The 22,299-nt window shown below is 50.4% G+C and overlaps 5 protein-coding genes across 5 annotated transcripts; 3 read left to right on the top strand and 2 right to left on the bottom strand.

Annotated features, from left to right (window-relative positions):
- Positions 1-419: 419 nt before the first annotated feature.
- On the top strand, positions 420-2,609 carry BDW70DRAFT_152449 (uncharacterized protein; the record flags this gene model as incomplete). The annotated part of the gene is made up of 6 exons (XM_073739446.1): positions 420-488; positions 534-646; positions 700-776; positions 950-1,464; positions 1,565-2,290; positions 2,439-2,609. The coding sequence occupies 6 exons, from the start codon at positions 420-422 to the stop codon at positions 2,607-2,609; spliced, it is 1,671 nt and encodes a 556-aa protein (XP_073593339.1).
- A 3,462-nt stretch (positions 2,610-6,071) lies between these two features.
- On the top strand, positions 6,072-12,565 carry BDW70DRAFT_96610 (protein kinase RIM15). Its single transcript, XM_073745307.1, has 2 exons — positions 6,072-6,825; positions 6,882-12,565. The coding sequence occupies exons 1-2, from the start codon at positions 6,265-6,267 to the stop codon at positions 12,450-12,452; spliced, it is 6,132 nt and encodes a 2,043-aa protein (XP_073593338.1). The 5' UTR covers positions 6,072-6,264; the 3' UTR covers positions 12,453-12,565.
- Positions 12,566-13,619: 1,054 nt separating this feature from the next.
- Positions 13,620-17,255, bottom strand: BDW70DRAFT_170319 (Mechanosensitive ion channel family). Its single transcript, XM_073742897.1, has 2 exons — positions 16,356-17,255; positions 13,620-16,299 (listed from the first exon to the last, which is right to left on the bottom strand). The coding sequence occupies exons 1-2, from the start codon at positions 17,007-17,009 to the stop codon at positions 14,116-14,118; spliced, it is 2,838 nt and encodes a 945-aa protein (XP_073593337.1). The 5' UTR covers positions 17,010-17,255; the 3' UTR covers positions 13,620-14,115.
- A 1,546-nt stretch (positions 17,256-18,801) lies between these two features.
- BDW70DRAFT_141661 (tubulin alpha chain) lies at positions 18,802-20,990 on the top strand. The gene is made up of 7 exons (XM_073737799.1): positions 18,802-18,904; positions 19,083-19,141; positions 19,215-19,368; positions 19,425-19,512; positions 19,574-19,645; positions 19,709-20,212; positions 20,287-20,990. The coding sequence occupies exons 1-7, from the start codon at positions 18,893-18,895 to the stop codon at positions 20,751-20,753; spliced, it is 1,356 nt and encodes a 451-aa protein (XP_073593336.1). The 5' UTR covers positions 18,802-18,892; the 3' UTR covers positions 20,754-20,990.
- A 9-nt stretch (positions 20,991-20,999) lies between these two features.
- BDW70DRAFT_141660 (thiamine transporter TPC1) lies at positions 21,000-22,276 on the bottom strand. Its single transcript, XM_073737798.1, has 3 exons — positions 22,147-22,276; positions 22,035-22,087; positions 21,000-21,964 (listed from the first exon to the last, which is right to left on the bottom strand). Exons 1-3 carry the CDS (start codon positions 22,177-22,179, stop codon positions 21,064-21,066), a joined length of 987 nt encoding a protein of 328 aa, XP_073593335.1. The 5' UTR covers positions 22,180-22,276; the 3' UTR covers positions 21,000-21,063.
- Positions 22,277-22,299: the final 23 nt, after the last annotated feature.

The raw sequence follows: 22,299 nt of genomic DNA, 5'->3' as shown, positions 1-22,299 counted from the left end.
CTGTATCTAGCTAGTTTTAGGGAGTTCTATTTAGACAGCACGTCCAGATGCCCCCTGGGAGGCCGCAGATCACGTGGGCCCCGTGATCCGCCGAGTGACGTTAAATAATAAAATCAATCAAATCAATCAATCAAATCAATCAAATCAAATCAAATCAAATCAAACCAAACCAAACCGACAGCAGGTTAGAAGAGGATCCGGTCACGTGCCTGGATAGTTATGTAAGCGGAGGATACGGAGCTGAAACAGGACCGTGTCCGAGCCATAATGAGAATGTGGTAATGGCCAGGTTTAGCATAGTCACCTAAGCGCCTATCAAGCATGTTGCGGTTCTTGTTTCTCGTCATTATCTTGGCCTCCACAAGCCCAGAGCGGATGCTTCTCTGCTTTGCCTTTAAGCGAGGCAGGCCACCCTGAAAATGCACGACGACGTGCCGCATACTACGGCCCGCAAGTTCACTGCCTGCGATGTGTGCTATCGGCGGAAGGTCAGTGCCGCATCAATTGGTGGGCCTCTGCTAATGAAAAAGTAGATTAAATGTGACGGCATTCGTCCACGATGTAATTGGTGTCTTCATCAACAGTTGGATTGTACCTATCGGCGGCCATTTCCGAGAAAAGGAGCCAAAAGGACTGCGGCCAGCAGGTGCCGATACCCATCGAGACTTTGTGGCAATTTACCTGCTAACGTTCTTACAGTACTGCGGCCAACAGAGCTAGCTTAATTGAGCGCATACGGCGGCTCGATGAGCGCAGGACGGATGCCATGTCTAGCGGTTAGTCTTCTCTCTTCTATTACACCACGGACCAACCTTCGAGCCGTATTTGATTGCCTTTGAAGTGGGTAGCTCTGCAGGGACAATTGGCGCGTCAGCCACAGAACGCTGCTCGCAAGTCACGTTGACACCGTGCCCTAGAATCATACACTTTGCGGGCTGGGAAATCTTAGATATCAACGATTGCCAGGCTGGAGCTCCGAATCTGCTCCCTGAGGGTCTCCGTTGGATCAAGTCACGCACCGGCATTGCTCTTTCGCTCCCGACTACTCACCATTCCCCTTGGGAGAAGCCTCCTTCGTCCACAGACAATTTGGATCTTTGGCCAAATGGCACAGCTCTAGAACTGCCAACTAAGCCAATACTCAAACAATACCTAGACGCGTACTTGTCATCTCTGATGCACAAAGTTTTCCCGGTAGTTGACTCCTCTTTATTTCCCCTGACAATCCAGGCAGCATATCAGCAACGGGTTCCTGGTCACCAAAGCCCGAACCCTAGCGCGCGAGCATGTGTGTTCGCCTTTACTGCCCTTGTATCCTGCTTGGGTCAAGTCGACCCCGGTAGCAGTGTTGCGCGACCCCCTCCTGTTCCTTGCAGAGAGTATATCATGCAAGCGCGAAGAATTCTGCCAGCTATCGTACAAGAACCGCCTAATTTGGACGCAGTACAGACAACTCTTCAACTGGTAGGCCTTCCCTCGTGTTACATTCAATGAGACACGTCCAGAGTCTGTTCAAAACCTGGGCTCCGGCTTCATTGCTGACTCGCTGGTCTTATATCATTAGGCCCTGATCAGTGTTATCACTGGCGAATTACAAATAGCTGTGTACTATACATCCATTGCCTCGCGATTTATCATAGCTTCAGGGGCCCATACAATGACCGACGCTCTGGCCCCCACTAGCACCCCAGGCGTGATTGCGAAAAAGCATCTTCGCACCCTTTTCTGGCTCTGCTACACCCTTGACAAAGACCTCGCACTTCGCACAGGCCAAGCGCATGTCCTCAAAGATGATGATTGTGCACTTGACATACCGCCCGCCTATCACGAGCACCTTCATTCATGTCTGGATCATTCCCCTGGAACCGATGCCGACATTCGCGGCCCAATTTTCCCTGTCGATCTACGTCTTAGCATGATTAAAGCTCGAGCGTTCACAGCGCTGTACTCCTACAACGGCCTCCGCAAGTCTGACGCCGAACTCATCCGATCTATCCGTGAACTTGACGAAGAGCTCGAGTGCTGGAGAACATCCCTACCGCCGCATCTCCGGCCGCAGCTTTCCTTTATGCCAAAACATGAAAAACCGAAGAACACCTTTCTGATCCTCACTCACATGAGCTACTACTCCTGTGTAAACCTCATCCACCTCGCCAGCAGTCGATGCAATGCATGGCGGTCACCTTCCCTGGATGGAGGTGCACTGATACACGGGCTTCAGTCAAGCCTGACTGTCTCCGTCGAAGCCAGCCGCTCATTACTTCTTTTTCTGAGGGACTCTGAGTTTCGGGTGAGTGCAGGGAGTTTCTGGTAAGATTCAAAACTATCTGTTTTATATACGTCGTTAATATGTGCCTAAAAATTTGCGTTCGTAACATAGGGTCCTTCTCTTCTATTCCATGTCAGCAGTTATAACCATCTTTTGCAATTTGCTCCAGAGGCCCGATGCAGATAATGTGGAGAGCGATATGAAGCTTCTTACCCTTGCGGAGCAGACCACTGGACGACTGTTTTTGAGACGAAATAACCCAATGGACAGGGTTATTGACTTGGCGCCCATCAATGAGTTCATTTCGTGGCTGCGCAAGCATGCCGAGCGCGCAATATAGGGGCGACCACTTACGGAAGGCTGCTGGTTGTTGCCGGTAGGGCAAGAGGCGATCAAGTGACGTTCTCTACTGATAGCATTTCCTCCGGCGGATACTGTATTCAATTGAGGAGAGCCAATTGATGAACAGACAATCTTATAGTGAATGGCGCCTACCTACGGGCACTATACCGAGACTCTTAAGGGCTTGCCTACACTATTATACTACGCTATTACCTAGTATTTTCCCAAAGGCATCTTGCACAGAGCATCATAAGTTTTTACTCTCTATAGTGACCCGAATATACCAGCCTCTACCAGAGATGAACCGGTAACTCGACTGCCAACATACTTGGCATCGGGTGTTTGTTGGGAATATGAAAAATCATCTCTCGTAGATTGAGTATGAAACTAGACGTCTACTGACAAATTCATACTTAAATAAGATTTGCATTTATTGTGAACGGTCCGGGCTAGACTTCGTCAGGTTGGCCGTTGTGCCTTGCCATCTTCCCAGTTTTTAAACCATTCAACGCGCACGAGTTGCCGTAAGTACAGGTAGGTTCATGCGGGCGGCACTGCTTCGAGATGTTAAGCCCCCTGCGGCCGTGGACGTCAACAAGTGGTCTTGTAATGTGTAGCGCTTGAGCCCGTTACTCGTCTATCATCGTATCAGATGACCATTTGAGGTGCACTGCAGTACATGGATGTTTAAGTAACTGCTGACAACGACTCTGCGCCAAGCCATTTCCCAGTCTAACACTATCTACCGGGTTCTCCCCTGTGTGCACGGCGAAGGCAGAGGGAGATGAAGGATGTGATTGTGGATCTCTGCTTGAACTCCTCGACATCGACTCTCGAAGCTTACAACTGGAATGCAGACGCAGGCCCCGCAAACCTGCGTCGATCATTCTGGAATGGAGGCGAAGCGCGGGTTTCGGATATGCTTTCCGCCTTGAAGTAGTATGCAGTCTAGGTAGTGATCAACAATCTCCGGTTCAAACGGGGATGCGGTATGCACTCTGTAATTGATACAGCCGGACAGTGTACTCCATTCCACAACGCCTGGTGCATGAACTCAGAGACAACAGTGTTCCAGGCCTAGCAAAGCAAAAATGTAGGTTGGCTATCCAGCTTTGGCGTGGAAAAGTATAACGTAAAAAGAACTCCTTCGTCGACTGGCTCGGGATTTGCATCGAGCCTGCTGCAGATACTCACGAGAGTTGAAGACTGGAGTTTCGGCCAATAGTTGGAGCGGAAAGGATCCGTGAGACTCAAATATTTTCCTTGCGCCTGGGGATCACAGATGGACTGTGCTTCTACTTTGAGTAGGTCAATTGAAAACTTGGTGTGCACTGCGGTTGTCCACTCGGCGATCCTCTCCACAATTTCCCTACCCCGCAGTCCCCCGGCATCTTCGCAGTTGGACCCTTGGTTAGCCTGTGTTTCCAGAACACGGCGGGGCTGTTACGTTTGCCCTTGAATCTTCGACAAAGATATTCATCCATCGCCAGATGCGGCGCATATTCGCTATTTCATCTCGCATGCTTCGCTTAGAGCGTTCTTCATGGATGGGAGATCGGTGCAAAGATACCCCACATCAGTGTACACAATATGCAAGGCCGACTCATAATGGAATCATAGGTGTTTGAGGTAACCCTTGCGGAAGTGATAAGCATTCCTGATGGAGTATTGATGGTCTCCAGTGCGAGTTCAACGAATAGTCTTCAGACCTCTTTCACCTGAGAGTACCGTTCTGATTCGCCTTCGATTCTCGAATTCATCCAGTATTTGAGAGAAGAGATACGGTGTTATCAGTATCCCCTCCGAACAGAAAGCTCGTCTGCAAACGAACGGAAACATCCATCTGCATGAAAGTGTCATCAGCTCCAGCAGCTCCGGGTGCTAAATTTGTCTAGTAACCCTTGGTGATGACATAGCCGGACAGAAGAGGTCAAGTGAGGAGGCTTCCGTTCGGGTCTGGACGCAGCCGTCCATGGGCCGACTAAGCACCTGATACTGTTACCAATCTGTCGCCAGTACAGTGGCGCTCTGGTTGCCCAATCAAACTCTTCTAAACCAGGCTGCATACAGCACTGCATGCGCGCATGCAATAAAGTGGCTTTCATAGGGATCGATATAGGACAACCAGTCGTCATAGGTAACAGGTATGTAGGACAAAAGGCTTCAACTACCACGGGCGAGACTCGACATCGAATGGAGTATACGGCTGAATGAAATGATTAACGCCGGACGTTGAACATTTTGTATGTGGCGTTTGGCCGTCCACGGTGCTGTCGAGATCGAATCTTTTGGGATGTCTGGCGATATTAGCCCAGGATGACTATACTTATAATCATTTATGTTATATCCATGGATGTATATCCTTCGGCGCTCGACAATGATGACATCGATCTCGGCGGAACACTGTTGGAGTCGGCGAAGGCCTATCTTTCACCATAATAACAACGGTACCCCAACAACGAGCCGTCTTGACAGCCAGCAATACGTAGAATAATATAATCCACGCTAATGCTAGAAGAGCCGGGGTCCCGACGAATAACGGGCTTCTCCAACTTAGAGCGAAAGAAGCCTTGTAAAGGTAACACGGAAACTGGCTGAGTAAACAGTCATGGTGTCTCGGCTTCGTCCACACTCGTGGTAAGGCCAGAAAGGTTAACTAGCATGACCCTCTTCTGTAGGATATATTGAAACTTCCGTTCGTGATCTGGCTTGGGACTAAGGGACGAATTGCGTCTGTTTGTGGCGTTCTTAATTGTCCCGGCGGGTGGAGCAGACCTCCGATCATAGGGTAGAACAGATCGGAGCCGGTAATTTCGACAGGTCAATTGCTTCAATTCCTCCAAATCCGCTGAGAGACTGTGTGCGTTCCATCAACGTCCTGAGAAAGGCAGGGAAAAAAAAAAAAAAAAAAAAACACATAGCGGGATCGACAGTCCGGAATCCAACTTTAGTAGAAGACAGTGGATGTTTTGGACTGGCATGATCTCCACGTGATCTTCCCTACCGTTTATCCGCTAGTACGGGCTCTTAGTCAGGCCGCAATCGCGAACCATTGGTCAACCTCAGAGCACTCGCTCTGCACTCTTGAGTCTTGACTTCCAGTCCGTTACTCTGCTGGGCTCTATCTACTCCCATTCACCTATCTATCCCCGTCTCCAAATATTTCTCTCCTTACTGAATCTCCTGCTCCGGCTTTCGGACAAGCCTTTGGTCGCTCACCCCTGCTCAAACGTCAACTGGTGCGGATCATCCTAGCTTCGCGTTGACCGTCGCGCCATTCAATCCCCCCGCATAGCCGCTTTCTCACGCTGTTTCAAGTTTCGACTTCTTAACCTCTTACGTGATCAGTCGGTCTTTTTCTCGACCCGTTCTCTTCCTGAGAAGAGAGCGTCATCTCGGCTGTTACGTCCACGATTTTGATCCGGTAATCCGTCGCGGTAGGGCTGCTTGTGCTCTTCACCACCCCCGCGATTTCGCCATGGCCGGTTAATGCAGCGAATGAATCCGTAGCCAACCAACGAGGGCTTCCGCTCTGCCCTGCAAACGGTTCTGCTCAATTTACAGTTACACGTCCCGGCTATTCATCGTTCTACATCCTTTGACTTCACGCACCGGGACCCGTTCCCTCCTCTCGGCGAAAACGTCTCGCCAGCATGGCGGGCAATGACGCGGAAAATGTTCAGTACCTTACTCCACCGGCCGTGAATGCCTTACGGCAGGAGGCCCGGAGTGTCGATCCGAAGAATCTCCCTACGCGTACTCTGAGCAGTGATACAATGCGTGAAGAACGGGAAAACCTGAGGGAAGCAGCGGAGCAGACCCTAAATGTCATCGTCGACCTGGATTTAGAAGGGCGTGTCAAATGGGTTAGTCCGTCCTGGAAGCAGGTCGTGGGTACAGATTTGGATACGATAGAGCGGCGGTTGATCTCTGACGTTCTGGTGGACAACAAAAGTGCTTTTCTCGACGCGATAGAATCTCTGAAGGAGGATGACTCCCGCAGCCGGTTCATCCGTGTGTCAGTGCAGCTTGGTCCTGATTCAGTGTTTAAGCACTCACCTGCACCACGGCCTCTAAAGCGGGAGCATACGGATGGAGCGGATAGTGCGGCGGAGGAGCCTTCGTTCGAGCCGGAGGAGGATGGCTCAGCCATTCTCAACCTCGAAGGGCAGGGTATTATGGTTTATGACCGTACGGCCGAAGGGGTCGCCCACGTAAGTATCCGTCTTGTCCTCGGAAAGCCTACATGGACTGACATGAACTGCAATAGACTATGTGGATGTTGCGGCCATATTCCAAACCACGAGAAGTTACCATCGACTTGCCATCATCCTTGGTAGAGTCTTTGGGCGTCGGAGCCGAAGTTCTAGCAAACTACCTGACGGTTCTAGCGGAGGCGGCTGCCAATGAACCGGATCAATCCAAACACCCTGCACCTGAGCCTGTCTTATGCCGCATTTGTGAGCGTCAAATAACTCCTTGGTGGTTCGAGAAGCACTCGGACCTTTGCCTGCAAGAACATCAAGCAGAGATGGACGTTCAGATTGCCCAAGAGAACCTCAATGAGCACCGGCATGCTATAGTGAGAGTGCTAGACGCGTTAGAGGCAAGGCAGGGTAGACCAATAAATTCTCGCGATGGTGGCTCCCCTCAATTGCCTCAACCAGAATATAAAGGTCTGCCCATCGGACCCTCGCCCGTCGCTTCGGCGCCTTCCTCAGGGTCTACGTCTACCACTAGCTCCGCTCCCGCAACTCCTCCTAGGTCCAGAGACCAGTCAGTTTCGGGGTCTGGTCATATACGTGCCCGTTCTTTTGCAGTTCGACGACCACTAGCTCGAGTTGTTGAGTTGATACTCGATCTTTGCGATACAGCTCTAGAAATCAACATGCCAGTTCTTAGAGAGTCGCGTGGCGACAACGGTGACGAATTCCGAACCATGTCACCACAATCGGAGTCTCGTATTTCTCAGGTGCTTCAATGGCAGTCACCAAGCTCTAATACTCTGGAACAGGAACAAGGTCTTGCTGCGCTGTGTATGGATACAGAGCAAGTCGCGAGATCAAAGGTTGATGCGGTTATTCGTCATCGCCGAATAGTTGAATACGCGGAAAGGATTCGCATTGAGTATACAGTGCTGGTGGAAGAATGCATTACGGCGGCACTGAGAAAGGCCGAGCGTATCGCTGCCGGACAACTGAGTGATTCTAGCTCCTCTGAAGATGAGACGCCTCCAGATGAGACAATTTCCGATCCATCTGCCTCCTCAGCTTCTATCTTAGTGCAAAATGCTGGTCATGAGTCTGAGCTACCTCCGCCAGTGTCTGCTTTGACGATGTCGATGCGTGATGCAACGGATCGCTTCCAGTTGGGTCATTCCTCCGAGGGGAAATCTTCATCTGCTGCTGTTTCAACTGGCCCATCTAGTCCTATGGAATGTCCCACTCCTCGCTCACACAAGAGTGTCGCGAACCTGCTGGGGACTTCTCAGCCGTCGCGGCGTGGTTTGTCCTTGGCTGATATCGATTCAGGTGACCAAAGTGATAGCAGCATTGTCTCGTCTTCTATAACTGGAGCTATGCGGACTGACTCCCCGTCATCGGATCGGAGTCTGGAACGTAAGCGCAGAAGCCTGGTGCTTCCGGGCCTGTCCAGCTCGCCACGGCGACAGCATTCGCCAGCTAGAGTATCTGGGCCTCATTCGCCGCTGCGTATGCCTAAGCCGCGTCTTTCTACTGGGGCTGAGAGTTTATCATCGCCAATCGTGTCGCCCTCGTCCAATCTAGGCGAGTTGGCTCTTCATCATTATCGACATCACCGCCGTCAATCGTCAACGACATCTTCTGATTTGCCCAGGCCGCCTGTATCACCTCATTTGACGACTGCAAGCCAACCCCAGCCACGCCCGTCACCTCCATCCATCAAAGACTTTGAAATCATCAAGCCCATAAGTAAGGGTGCATTTGGCAGTGTCTATCTGTCCAAAAAGAAGACGACTGGGGAGTACTATGCGATCAAAGTGCTCAAAAAGGCTGATATGGTTGCCAAGAACCAGGTCACCAATGTTAAAGCCGAGCGAGCGATCATGATGTGGCAAGGGGAAAGTGACTTCGTTGCGAAGCTTTACTGGACGTTCTCCAGTAAGGACTACCTTTACCTGGTCATGGAGTATCTCAATGGAGGCGACTGTGCTTCACTTGTTAAGATCCTCGGTGGCTTGCCTGAGGACTGGACAAAAAAGTATATCGCTGAGGTTGTCCTAGGCGTTGAGCATCTCCACAGTCGAGGCATTGTGCATCGCGACCTCAAACCAGACAACCTACTCATTGACCAAAAGGGCCACCTGAAGTTGACAGATTTTGGTCTGTCTCGCATGGGGCTAGTCGGTCGTCAAAAGCGCGTTCTGAAGAGCATGAACGAACAATCAGGAGATATTCTAAAGCAAGGCTCATTTCCTCGAGCCACCTCAATAGCTTCGTCTCGATCTGCTTCGTTCGACTTCCAGGGTAGTGGCTCACCAGGTTCCACTCCGTTGATCACGCCAGATGTAGCAGGCAGCATGCCTCAGCCGTCCTACTTTAACTTGAACCAGAGTGGGCTTAGTCGACAACCATCGCGTCGAGCATCTGGGTATCGCAGTGACAGTGGGGGCAGCGAAAACCTGAATGCAATTTTCCGAACATTGTCATTGAACGAAGGTGAAACGTCTAGTGCCATGCCTATTCCTCCTCCTCCCCCTTCTGACAGCGCACACGAGGAAGAGGGCCAGAGTGAGCCAGCCGAGTCCCCTTACTTACAACCACTTCAGCCGACGCACAGTAACGTGTCGACGGGTACCCCTCCTCAGCAAACCATGATGCCGCCTTTAATGGCACTGTTTGACCCCGAGGATCACAACAGACGTTTCGTGGGTACACCGGATTATCTGGCACCAGAGACAATCAACGGTGTTGGTCAGGACGAAATGAGTGATTGGTGGTCTTTAGGCTGTATCATGTTCGAATTTCTTTTCGGCTATCCTCCTTTCAATGCAGCCACCCCGGACGAGGTTTTCGAGAACATACTTCATCGAAGAATCAACTGGCCCGACGAAGTTGAGGAACTGGCATCATCTGAAGCCATTGACCTCATGAACAAGCTCATGGCCATCAACCCCCGGGAGCGGATAGGCGCGAACCTGGAAGAGAAGTATCCCAATGGTGGAGCAGAAATTCGGAGTCATCCTTGGTTTGCAGACATCCATTGGGATACCCTCTTAGAAGATAAGGCTCAATTCGTCCCCAACCTGGAAAATCCCGAAGATACGGAATACTTTGATGCTCGGGGTGCCACACTCCAGGCTTTTACTGAAGAAGACGAGAGTTCTCCTCAGGCTCCGGTTACAACTGGCTCATATATTGACCGACCGCATGACGCTCTTTATAAAGTTCGCTCACAAGTTAACTTAATCAAGCGGCCATTGATGCCCCTGCATATTCCTCCCCACGTTCGGGAATCCCGAAGCAGAAGATTGAGCGAGCCCTCATTGGCAGATGACTTTGGAAATTTCGCGTTCAAGAATCTTCCGATGTTGGAGAAGGCTAACAAAGATGTGATTCAGAAGCTACGACAAGAGGCGTTGCAAGCACAACAACGCCAGTCAAGCAATGCAGGAACTCAGCAGCAACCGCAGACACAGGGCCAAACCCAGACAATCGGTCCAACTCTACCCTCTGGACCGTCGCTTGATGGAAGCCCATTGCCAATGTCTCTCCAACGGACCTTGTCCCAGTCAAAAGGCAACAACAGACCTGCGTCTCCATCTTCCCTCAGTCAGGCCAACTCATCACCAAGTCGACCCTCGCAGCCTTCATCTCCTCTTCTTGTTCAGTTTAGCACAGGTCATAACCATGAGCGCAGAAAAACCTCAGGATCGTCCTCAACGACAGCTTCGCACCAGTCGAACGGATCGTTCCAGCCTACTTCTGCTGATCAAACTCGCGTGGCAAACAGCAATAAATTCGGCTCTGCCTCATCGTCGCCCATCAAACCCAACCGGGTTGGAACACATTCTCCCGATAAATCAGTTCCAGGTCCACACCGTCATGGGAGTGCCCCGTCAACAAGGACACGATCACAAACTATTGGTTCACAGGATGGCGAGCTCTCTTCATCTCTAGCCAGAGAAACCTACGTCCCTGGTCACCACAAACGCCGAAGCCAATTGTTTGACGTCTCGCCTTCTTCATCGGACAATGAGGATCCTCGAGCGAAAGCTTTACTAAAAGTGCAACGACGCCGCCAGAGCTCAAGGCGGCTTTCGCAAATCAATTTTGCTGATGGTCCTTTCTTCAGGCCCTTGGACATCCTCATTTGTGAAGATCATCCAATCTCGCGCTTAGTCATGGAGCGTCTTTTTGAGAAACTTCGTTGCCGCACTATTACAGTTGCCAATGGGGCAGAAGCAGTACGCTATGCGCTCAGTGAGGTTCAATTCGATATCATCATGACAGAGTTTAAGCTCCCGCAAGTTAATGGAGCCGACGTTGCGCGGATGGTCAGAGAAACTCGTAGTGCCAATCGCCATACGCCAATCATCGCGGTTACCAGTTATCTCAAGGATCTCCCAGAAACACATCACTTCGACTCACTGATCGAAAAGCCACCGACCCTGACAAAGCTTACGGAGGTTCTCTGCAAATTCTGCCAGTGGAAGCCGCCTCCAAAAGACTACAATCCATCAATGTTTGCTGCTCGCCATACGCCTCCTACCCAATCTGACCATAGTCCAAGCTCAACAGTATCATCTGGGTTCGCACTGGTACCATCTAGCTCATACCGGGGTTCTAGTCGTGAGGAATCTGTCGGCAGCAGTTATTTTGGGGATCTGGATTCCATCAAAGCTGAGGAAGCTCCTGTCATTGTAAGCCGGCAAACGGACGACTGGTCCCAGGGCACGGGAGGTTTGGGTATATCTGAGGACTCAACTTCCGGACAAGGTAGCGCAGACTCAAATCGCGAGGCCCAGAGCTCAACGGTTCCCTTCCCCGGCTTGCCTCACGCCGCTCCCAGTCCACCAGCATTGAGTCCTTCGGGTATGATCACTCCGCGAAAACAGCGCTCTAGTGATGCCATCCGAGCAAAGAGAGAGTCGCTCGAACGCAAACGCTACGAGTGTGCGGAGTCCGGCGATGATGAAGATGAGGAGCTAGGAAATCTGCCGTCCAGGACGCAAAGTCCAAGGAATCGGGCGAATCGACCGGGCTCTAAGCTGGGTATTGAGATGATGAGAACCAATAGCAGGGGTAGCGTCATCAGCACAAGCGATGATGCTCTTAAGAAAGACAAAGAGGTCGGAGAAAGGAGCAGGAGCGGTGGTTCCGACGACGCTGATGAACATGCACGCGATAGAATTAGGTCCGGTCGGAGCTCCTTGGAAAGCAAATTTGAAGATCTCAACATCCCCGAAGAGGCTATTTTACCATCTATCGAAGATGATTTAAGCCCCAGGAACTCGCCTTCACCTCTCGCCCTGGCCTCAAGGTCTGTACTGTTGATCCCTGACGCCAAGCCACCATACTCTCGGTATATCACGGAGATTTACAAACGGGCAGACAGTACTGCGAGCTCTGAATCCCCTAAGCGAGGACAGATAACTCCCCCGGTCGTCTTTCCCAGTCAGTCTCAGAATCCCAGCGAGGCGTACCCGAGTACTCCCCCGATCGTCTTGGACGGCCCGGCCGACTCGAGGCCATATCAATCAAGTCTCACCCCCATCCCAGATTCTGACGCCACGCCTCGGCCCATGCATACGCCTCGCCCCAATCCTGATACAGAGAAAACTCCTCGACCAGGGAGGTGAGGAAGGGATAGAACCGTCCACGTCTGTATTTTTCCATATACCATAGAGTCGACCTGAACGTCCTGAATGCATGCATCCCTCCACTTCGTCCAGCGAGCTTTATTATACCTGTCATCCTTATTTATGTCCTCTACTTCCGTACATTGCACGTTTCTTGATGCCCTAATATCTCACGACTCAACTTGATTTTCTTCTCGCCCGCTCCAAGCACATTTCTGTCAAAATATGCTTTCCTTTCTGTTTACCGTTGTCTCGTCTTGTTCAGGCTTAAGCGGGTGTTTGGGCGCGATATCCGTCTTAGGATTCCATTTTTTTGATCTTATATCGACTCGACCAGGCTGTTCGAGCTCTACATTCTCTCAGTTTTCTTCTTTTTCTTTCGGAAGGTCTTCTGTCCTCTCCTGCCTGGTCTGTTTCTTCTCGTTTGTATCTATCTATCCATCAGGTTATCAACTTGGCACTGGTTCCAAAGCAGGAAGAAACCAGACCAAAACTTGCTTCAAGACTGTTGTATCTATATGTTAGCATCTCCCATGCAATGCATCCTTACTGGAACCGATTAATACCGTTGCTGTCGCGGGAAAAGCTGAGATGCTTTGCTCGCTTTTCGGCCAGAGTCCGTGCTAGAGAAGTATGTAGATACGATCGGGCCTTTAATTCTAGATGCTAATGCTAAATCGATAAGAGTAGGTATATTTGAAACAGAACAACATACATATTGGACTAGGTGAATGGTATAACACTGACGAGAGATGGACATTTAGTACAGGGCTCGGACAGCCTGGAATGAATTGTTGGGGGACTAAAGTCCATGTAAGCAGGCAGTTCAGCTATGGCTAACTACATATCAAGAAGTATAGACGTGAATATCTGCCAGCTCTTAGTAAGAGTAGACCGTATTAGCATGAGATGAAAAAGCATGATATTTCGAATATATACAGGCAATAAATATACAGACATATATATATATATGAAACATATGTCGGATATCTCATAGACCCAGAGGTGCAAGGTGTCTCCGTTTGCACCACCCCGCTATGCAATTGGATCAATATTGAGATCGTTTGATCAGTGTATATTTATAGTTGATGCTCATCGAAGTTACTCCTAGTTCTTTAGCAATTAATGCACTTGACGATCTACTCGTTGACATACTAAACGACAACATATAACAAAATATATAGACAATAGACACTCGCAAATATAAGATCAGGGCAGTCTCCCTTTGAGCTTCTATATATGTACTCAACGCCGAGTCACAATCAAAAACAATTGTCAGAAATCCTGAATCATTCGTGCTGAGTCGCTTTTGGATTCTGAATATCAAACAAATAATGAAGTGCGCATGAATGATAGTATGTGTGCAGTTTATATATCTAAGAGTACGCAGCTGAAGCTATAGATAAATTGGAATATAAACAGTGACGTATATATCAAAAAAGAAAGAGAAGGTATCAGATAGCCGCCATGGATGTGCATAAGAGGCGCTCCAAATAATGAAACGAAGGAGCTCGAAGCTGAGAGATATGATGTGCGAAGAGATATGGGTGAGTTAAATGAATGTATATGAAAAATATGTATAAGAAGAGTAATTATAGGAGGGAGAGATGAAGTATTGATGCGCAGGAAAAAGGCCATATAACAGGCTCAATAGTAGGGCGTCTCATAGCTTTTTCTCGTCAGGATGATAGGAAGGAGAAATAGGGCGGATAGCGGCAGCCGAGGAAGAACCTTGCTCGGAAGAACGGCCTTGCTCCATCAAGTCTTCCTGCCGGGTGCTGTGGGAGTGGGATCGATGACGAAAAAATCGATTGCGGCTGATGGACGAAAGACTGTTTGCGCCCTGGGAATCAATCGAGTGCCGGGCTTCGTTGGTAGAAGTCGGCACAGTGAGGTTGGTACGAGAGCCTGAGTTTCGTTGGCGAGATGACTCTACGCTCTGTCTCTCCGCCTCTTCCTCCTGGATCCGGCGTTCGGCAATCACCTGACGCACTGCAGATTCGGCTGCAGGACTCCGTGCTTCAAAGACGTCGCCCATAATGTCGTTGCTGGCCACGTCTCGCATACCGAGCGAGAAATCCACATGCTTCCGGGATGAGAGAGACACGCCGCGAGCTCTGGCGTTGGCAGCAACCATGCCCTTACGCAGAATTGAGGGACGGCGGTATGAGGGACTGTGACCCGGCTGATGGTGCTGTTGGTCATCGCCACTTAATGGGGTATGTGGTGGATGTTGACCGCCGTCATCGTTGGCTGGAGGGGCGTCACGAGCCTGGTATGGGGGAGGAAAACCAGCAATATGATAAGGAATATCAACGCTGGCACCCTGGAGGTTCATGCGAGGTCCTTCAATACCAATTTCTTGCAGAGCAACCATGAGCATGCAAATGAACTTGTTCCGACGTTGCAGACGTAAACCTTCATTTTGCCAGTTGGACTTGTAGAAGAAAACGACGTTAAGAGTCACGGAGAAGTTCTCCGTGACCGCACGTAGCTCCGTCAGGATATTCGTCTGAAATTCACGACGTTCGCTCCGAACGAATTCGAGCAGTCGCTGGCGAAGCGCATCCATCTGCTCTAGAGTGGTCCCGTACTTGATAACGACGGGGACAGCTTCCGCAAGTGCTCCGGATCTGCGCTGGTTGAGAACGAATAAGGTGTTCAGGTAGCTGTTCGGCGCTTGGACAATGTGACCTTGCATCTTCTTAAATTCGGTGTATAGAAGCGAGATTTGTTTGACGTAGTAATCATCGCCCAGACCAGATTCACCGGAGTTACCGTAGATGGTCACACGGTCACCAACATCGAAGGGATGCTTGACAAAGACGAAGACGACAGACTGGAGGAACTCCTGAGCGGTGGCTGAAAAAAGCCAAGACAGAGCAAGAATACTGGAGCCGGCCGAGGTAAGGACACCGGCAGCGGAGGTTGAGATGAGGGTCAAAAAGACGATGATAGCGATGACGGCAACAAAGAACTCGAAGACATTGCCAAGCCTAGAAACCACCGAGTCAAGATCCTTTAGAGATGCAGTAATGGCCTTGCGTTCCCGACCAATCTCCACACAGACTGCCTCCAGCTCCTCCATGGAAATGTCGCCGTTCATATCCTTGTCGAACATGCTAAAGGCAGCTTCCGCCTCCTCATTATCATCGAAAGCCTCTTTCAAATCACCAGGGAACACCGTGTCAAAACCTTCTCGAACAAAGGTACGATAGAGCCGTCGTGCTAGGGTCTGACAGCCAGCTGTTGTCCTCAAAAGAGCAATAACGACTTGAGAAGGATGGCTGCTGCTATTAACCTTTCGGCCAGTGAAGTCCGCCGCAACGGCACCGGCAACGTCCCCAACTTTGTTCAAGGCGCCGAGAGCAAGACCCCTGGCCTTACCCGCGTAGCGCAAGGGAGTTTTGGCGCCACTACCTGATTTGTCCTGTTTCTCTTCAAAAGCTTCGTCCGTCTCAGCGATCCTGTCCCGGGAGAAGGCGTACAATTTGGTAAGACTCCCAATCTGGAACTTATTGATCTCGATTCGGTCCGAATACGTGCGCCGGTGAAAGCTCATGGCAATGAGCTGAAGCAAGAACTTCTCTATGAGATTTAGGATTGTCCACACGAAGACTGAGATGATGATCTTATTGAGAGTGTTCTCCCAATCTCGAGTGCGACTATTACCGTCGACATGGTGATTTTTCATGGTAGGCAAGAAGGAAATTTCCACACCCAGCCACCAAAGGAATAGCGTAACAGGAAGCTCCAACTGCTTTGCAACATCGCGCCATTTCTTTGAGTTGTTCGTGAAGATACTGGCAAATATGTTGACCGGGGTAGGTAGAAGTTTAGCTACAATCTATCAGGCATTAGCACGCGAACTTAGCAGGGTTCATGAGGCATAGTGCAACATACTCGTCCAGCCCACAGTGTCAACCAAACGATTTCCAACCAGACCGAGAACCACAGCAGTTCGACACCACCCACGCTCGCATCTGGGTAAGCCAGCGCACCAACCAGCAGAGGAATGAGTAGTATCAAAACAAGAGGCACAATGTAAGTGAAATAGCGCACGATGAAGCTGGATTCGTGGACCCTCTTGATAAATTTAGAAACGCCCGTGGAGGGATTCTCGGGTGGGTTATAGACAGCAGCCTTCTCGTGCAATGGATTCGTAGCCTCGTCAAATTCATCAACGTCTTCTGCTCTCCGCGAACGGGAGCGGGTTAAAGAGTGCACATCACCGCTCCGAGCGTCCTTCTCGGTTCCATGAGTAGACCGCGAAGCAACCCGTTCAGCTTCAAGTACTGCTAAATCATCTTCAAGTCGCATGGCTTGCTCCCGCGCTGCGGACGGAGAACGACTTGTTTTGTCGAAGTCTTGGAAAGTGGTATCAACTTGGAGGTGAGAACCATATTGAGCTCCTGCGTAAGCTCCATCGTGAGGTTGAGATTCATCATGGACGTAGGCGTTTCCATCGACGGTCGGGGACGAATCACTATCTGATCTTCGCCTTCTTTCGGCCGCCGGATATGAGGATTCAGGTACCTCGTTCACCGGTGTTGTCATGGCGGCGCCAGGCCGAGTGAAAGCAGCCGGGAGAGCTGTTCACTGAGGCAAAAGGAATGCAACTGACACTAACTGGTGTTGAGATATGAGAAGCGTACCAGGCGAGGAAGGGAAGGCAAGAATGGGACAAGAAGGAAATAAACAATAGATCAAGAGGACAATGAAGAAGAAAAAGAGTATAAAGAATATACCGAGGATGAAAGGAGAGGCTGGAGGCAAGCAGGAGAGAGAAAAGGATTGACAGCGCAAAGCAGAGGCGAGTCAAGCGGAGATGAGGGTGGGGAAGCTCCCGAAACTGTGGCTCCTATACTTACTCGTGCAGGGTAGGGTCCTGCCGACCTCTGCTATGGCACTTTTCAACAATACTATGCAACCTGATTTGATCAGTGAGTCACTGAAGAATCCAGAAGAGCAATCGTCCGCAGCATCATAGTAGTAGAGACGTCTATGCAGTAATTGAGACGAGAGAACGAGAGGGTGACGCGCCGAGCAATCCACCAGAGGTCGAGATCAAGGTGAGGAGACCCGATCGCCATTAGGAGGTGAAGCATTGGCCCAGTTCAATATGGTGGAGACGAGCCGGTATTTCGTATTTTTTCTGGAACATATGCTAAGTTTTTCGTGGCCCTCACTATGGGTAGCGATATTTCGTAGAATCGAGAGTCTAGCCATCTTAGCTTCTGGTTCTTCCAGTCTTCTGCTGACTCGGCCCGGACGACAATCCTTTGCACCAGGCATTGAGTTCCGTGGGCAGCTCTGACCACCGACGTAATCTCTGCATCTCAAGCCAATCGAATTTTATCTCAAACGATCGTACGCGGCAGCCTTAAAGAAACGGGGCTGGTGGCGGCACGCCAAGAAACGCCACACCAGGCACTCCCGGCTCTTCTCGACCGTTTGGCCATTTCACAGTTATCAGGTCGTCCGGATGTGCAACCTGTCCTGAGCAGTGCATAGGATGGAATGGAAAACCTCCGACGAACGATCAGATTCCTTTCATGACTATATCAGAAAACTAGAGGCGAAGGAAAAGGTATATACGGAGCGACCTCGATTGGCGAGCGTTGATGTCTTGGCTGTACAAATACTCATTACAATTAGCGCTGTATAATTTCATCGCACAACAAACGTTGTGCATAACGCGATCCACGTCCCTCATTCCTGACTAAGGTGTTAATCTGGACGCTTTCGAGCTATCGAGCTGTTCTTCATTCCATGTTAAAATAAGCTCGTTACATTTACTTCGCTGAGGCAGATACTTTAGTCTACAATTAATGCAGAGATATACATGGTAAGCTTTCCTGGTCAACAATGTGGTGTATTTTTCTGGGTTCACAATGCTGTCGACCAACACTTGCTTCATGAGCGAGGGTACTCCACGATGCCCCAGCCCTAGCAAGTCGAAGATAGGAGCACTTTGTATTTAGGAGTTACTACTCATTCCTGATGCTTTGCCTATCTCTGAGTACTGATTGTTTTAAGATTTTAGAACGGATGCTTTTAGCATAGCGCTACCAGTACCGTACCTCGGATAGAGTCCCACATTCACACAGTTGATCGCACGTGGTGGAGTATAAGTTCAGATGGATAGCGAGCTAGAAAATAAGATAGTATAACCTGCCTAGATAGAGACAAGATGCTTTGAAATGTGCTATGCATGTAGATGTTAAGAACAGCCACAGTAGTGTGATGATTGGCGGTGCAGTCACTGCTCTTTGAGGCTAGTGACGAACGCCTTCTTAGATGATCCGGGCGCTTTCTCCTCCTTCCCATCTCCCCATCAACGCTTTTTCTTCCAACCGTCATCTGTTGTCTAATTGAAGACTGTCAGGGCGTCTCTTGTCCTTTTAGACTTATCAGCGCTATCTGATCTGTTATCCACAATGCGAGGCGAGGTACGAACATCCCTTCTGTTGCTTTATTTACCTTTGTTTCCCCCGCACCACGCGTTAGGAGCCCCTCCCCTGAATATCGGCCTGGCGGATAGGCGTTGTCCAACCTCTGTCTATCGCGACCGATCGCGCCTTTGTTTCGTTAAAGCTGTAAGCATTGATTTTTCTAACTATGAATTAGGTTTGCCATATCCATATCGGCCAGGCTGGTACTCAGCTGGGTAACAGCGCTTGGGAGCTGTAAGTCCTCACCGCTTCTTACTGTTATCAACACCACAACAAGAGCTCACCACTTGTTTGTGTCAACCACTAGGTATCTTCTTGAGCATGGCCTCGGCGCCGATGGACGTATGGAGCCCGAGAAGGGTGAGGAAATCAACGCGGGCGGTTCTTTCGAGACCTTCTTCACCGAGACTGGTAGCGGCAAATACGTTCCCCGATCTATCTTCGTTGACCTAGATCCATCGGTAAGGAGAACCTGATACCAGACAAGCAAGGAACAATATTGGCTAATAGTTGTTAGCCAATTGATGAGATTCGTACCGGAGCCTACCGTCAGCTCTTCCACCCCGAACAGCTAATCAGCGGAAAGGAGGATGCCGCCAACAACTGTATGGCCTCAGGGAGTGGAAGAGAATATGATTGGGAAGACCTACTGACTATTTACCGCAGACGCCCGTGGTCACTATACTGTTGGAAAGGAGCTCGTTGACACTGTTGTCGACCGTGTCCGCCGGCTTTCCGGTAGGTCTCGAGAGCTTTCCCAAAGCATTGATGCCGTTAACTGCTTATGCTAATCCTTCCCAGACAACTGCAGCTCCCTTCAGGGTTTTTTGGTCTTCCACTCTTTTGGCGGCGGCACTGGCTCTGGTTTCGGCGCTCTTCTCCTCGAACGTTTGTCTACAGAATACGGCAAGAAGTCCAAGCTGGAGTTCGCAGTGTATCCTTCTCCCCGTGTTTCCACCGCTGTCGTGGAGCCTTATAACGCTGTCCTGTCCACCCACAGCACGATTGAGAACTCCGACTGCACGTTCCTCGTTGATAACGAGGCTGTTTATGATATTTGCCGCCGGAACTTGGATATTCCTCGCCCCAGCTTTGAGCACCTTAACCGCCTGATTGCCCAAGTTGTCAGCTCTATCACCTCCAGCCTTAGGTTTGATGGTGCTCTCAATGTGGATCTGAATGAATTCCAGACCAATCTTGTGCCGTTCCCTCGTATTCACTACCCCTTGATCTCGTACGCGCCGGTTATTTCAAGCAACCGCAGCTCTCACGAGAGCTTCAAGGTCCAGGATCTCACTCTCCAGTGTATGTTTTCACTTTGACTGCTAACGCTTCCATCGCCCACATCACAGAAATATAATAACTGACATTGCATCTAGGTGCCGAGCCTAACAACCAGATGGTTGTTTGCGATCCCCGTAACGGCAAGTACATGGCCGTGGCCCTCCTGTATCGTGGAGACTGCGTGCCCCGTGACTGCACCCAAGCCATCGCGTCGCTTAAGGCCAAGGCTTCCTTCAACCTAGTTGAATGGTGTCCTACCGGTTTCAAGGTGGGAATTAACTACCAGAAGCCCGCGCGTGTCCCCGGAAGCGAACTCGCCCCTGTCGACCGCTCAGTCAGCATGCTGTCCAACACAACCGCCATTTCCGAGGCATGGAGTCGTCTCGACCACAAGTTCGACCTTATGTACTCCAAGCGGGCGTTCGTGCACTGGTACGTGGGTGAGGGTATGGAAGAAGGTGAATTCTCCGAAGCCCGTGAAGACTTGGCTGCCCTTGAGAAGGATTACGAGGAGGTTGCTGGGGACAGTCTTGATGCGGAGGGCGAAGAAGCCGAGTACTAATCAAGGGACGCTCCTTGCCTTACCATGGCTGGTTCAATTCTTGGTATGCCTGACGTCTCTTGCCAAAGTCCAGTGTGTATTCTGTTAATCTGTTTGCGACAACCCCCTTTCTTTCGTGTAGCGTTCGTTGATTTGTTTGCCCCTTTTTAAATTCTTCCCATGGCCATACCGCTTAATTTTCGGCGGAAGACCATGAGGTACAAATAAATATAATTTCTAAAATTATTATAATCAAGACCAAGAAACACCGAACGTAGTATATATACCAGTCTAAGAAAATGCCCAGAATATCTATACATCTATGCGGCTCCTATTCGTCACGACCAGCAGCTATCTCATGTTCCCGGAGAAACTTCAGAGCTCTTTCGTATGTCCACATGGTGACCGCGCTTGCCGGGGCAGCTTTGACCAAGCTCACAGTCAAACCGCGGTACAGGCCGCGCAGGCCCTGCGTCCTGAATATTAAGCCCATGGTGTTGAAGACCCCGCGATACTCAGGAATATTGCGATGTACGTATAACGCGCGGGTCGGACCCTGAACCTGTAACCGTTTCCGCACCAAATCAAGCGGGAACACACCCGTCTTCGCGAGAACACTGGCGACAATGCCCGCCGCCGCGTCCCCAGATCCAGGCGGTAAGGGAATCGGCGATAGCTCAGGCGCAGCCGCCATAACCGGCCTCAGCGTCTCATAAGTCGCAAAGAACAAGCCCATATACGGTACAATCTGTCCAATCGCGGCACTGCACCCCCGAAAGAACCCCACAGTCCCCTCAGTCTTCGCAATATTTCTGAGAGACGCAAAAAGCGACTCGTAGACGCGGTTGTCGCCGGATCCCTGTGCCGCAAACCGCGTTCTCAATAAATCAAGAGGGTACGTGGCCGCCGTGGCGATCCCGCCGCCCAACGCGCCGGATATGAACGACTCAATCGGCTGCGGGAGTCGGTGCGGACCGAGCTGCGCGAGAAGCTGTGTTGTTGTGCGATATGTCGTAAACTGGATACCGCCGTAACAGACGTACAGTAGTTCTGCGGGTATGTTGCCCTTCCATAGTCCTGTGAGGCCTTCTTCGCGGAGGATGGTCTTGATTGTGGAAAGGGTGCCCTTGTAGACTGGCCCCGTGATGTGGGCATGCGAGGTTGGGTCAGAGAGAGAGTGGATTTGAAGTTGCAGGCGGATTTTCACGACGTCTAGTGGGGCGATGCAGAATCTAAAGTTGTGTAGGACGACACCTTTAGCTGGGCGTTCTGGGGTTGATCAAGGAGGATGAAGTTGCTTACCGGGATATAAGGCCAGCTATCCCGCCCGCGAGGACGACTTGTCGCCGTGTGCCCTGGTGTTGTTAGATTGGTGATCTGTATTTGTGAATGCGAAGGGGTAGGAGATGTGTACTTCATCCTTCAGGTGCTCTCCCCCGGCAGACATGCATGTGATGAATGTGGATAGCTTGGGAGCGGAGTTTCTCGGGATAATGGAGTGATTAAGGGATGTACGCAGTTGCCTCGGTCATCGGGGAGTTATGGGTAGGCAGTTCTTCTGCTTTTC

Source organism: Aspergillus foveolatus, assembly GCF_047715535.1.
Source record: "Aspergillus foveolatus strain CBS 279.81 unplaced genomic scaffold BDW70scaffold_51, whole genome shotgun sequence".
NCBI lineage: Eukaryota > Fungi > Ascomycota > Eurotiomycetes > Eurotiales > Aspergillaceae > Aspergillus > Aspergillus foveolatus.
Note: the sequence above shows the minus strand (reverse complement) of the source record. Positions and strands in the feature narration are given on the sequence as shown.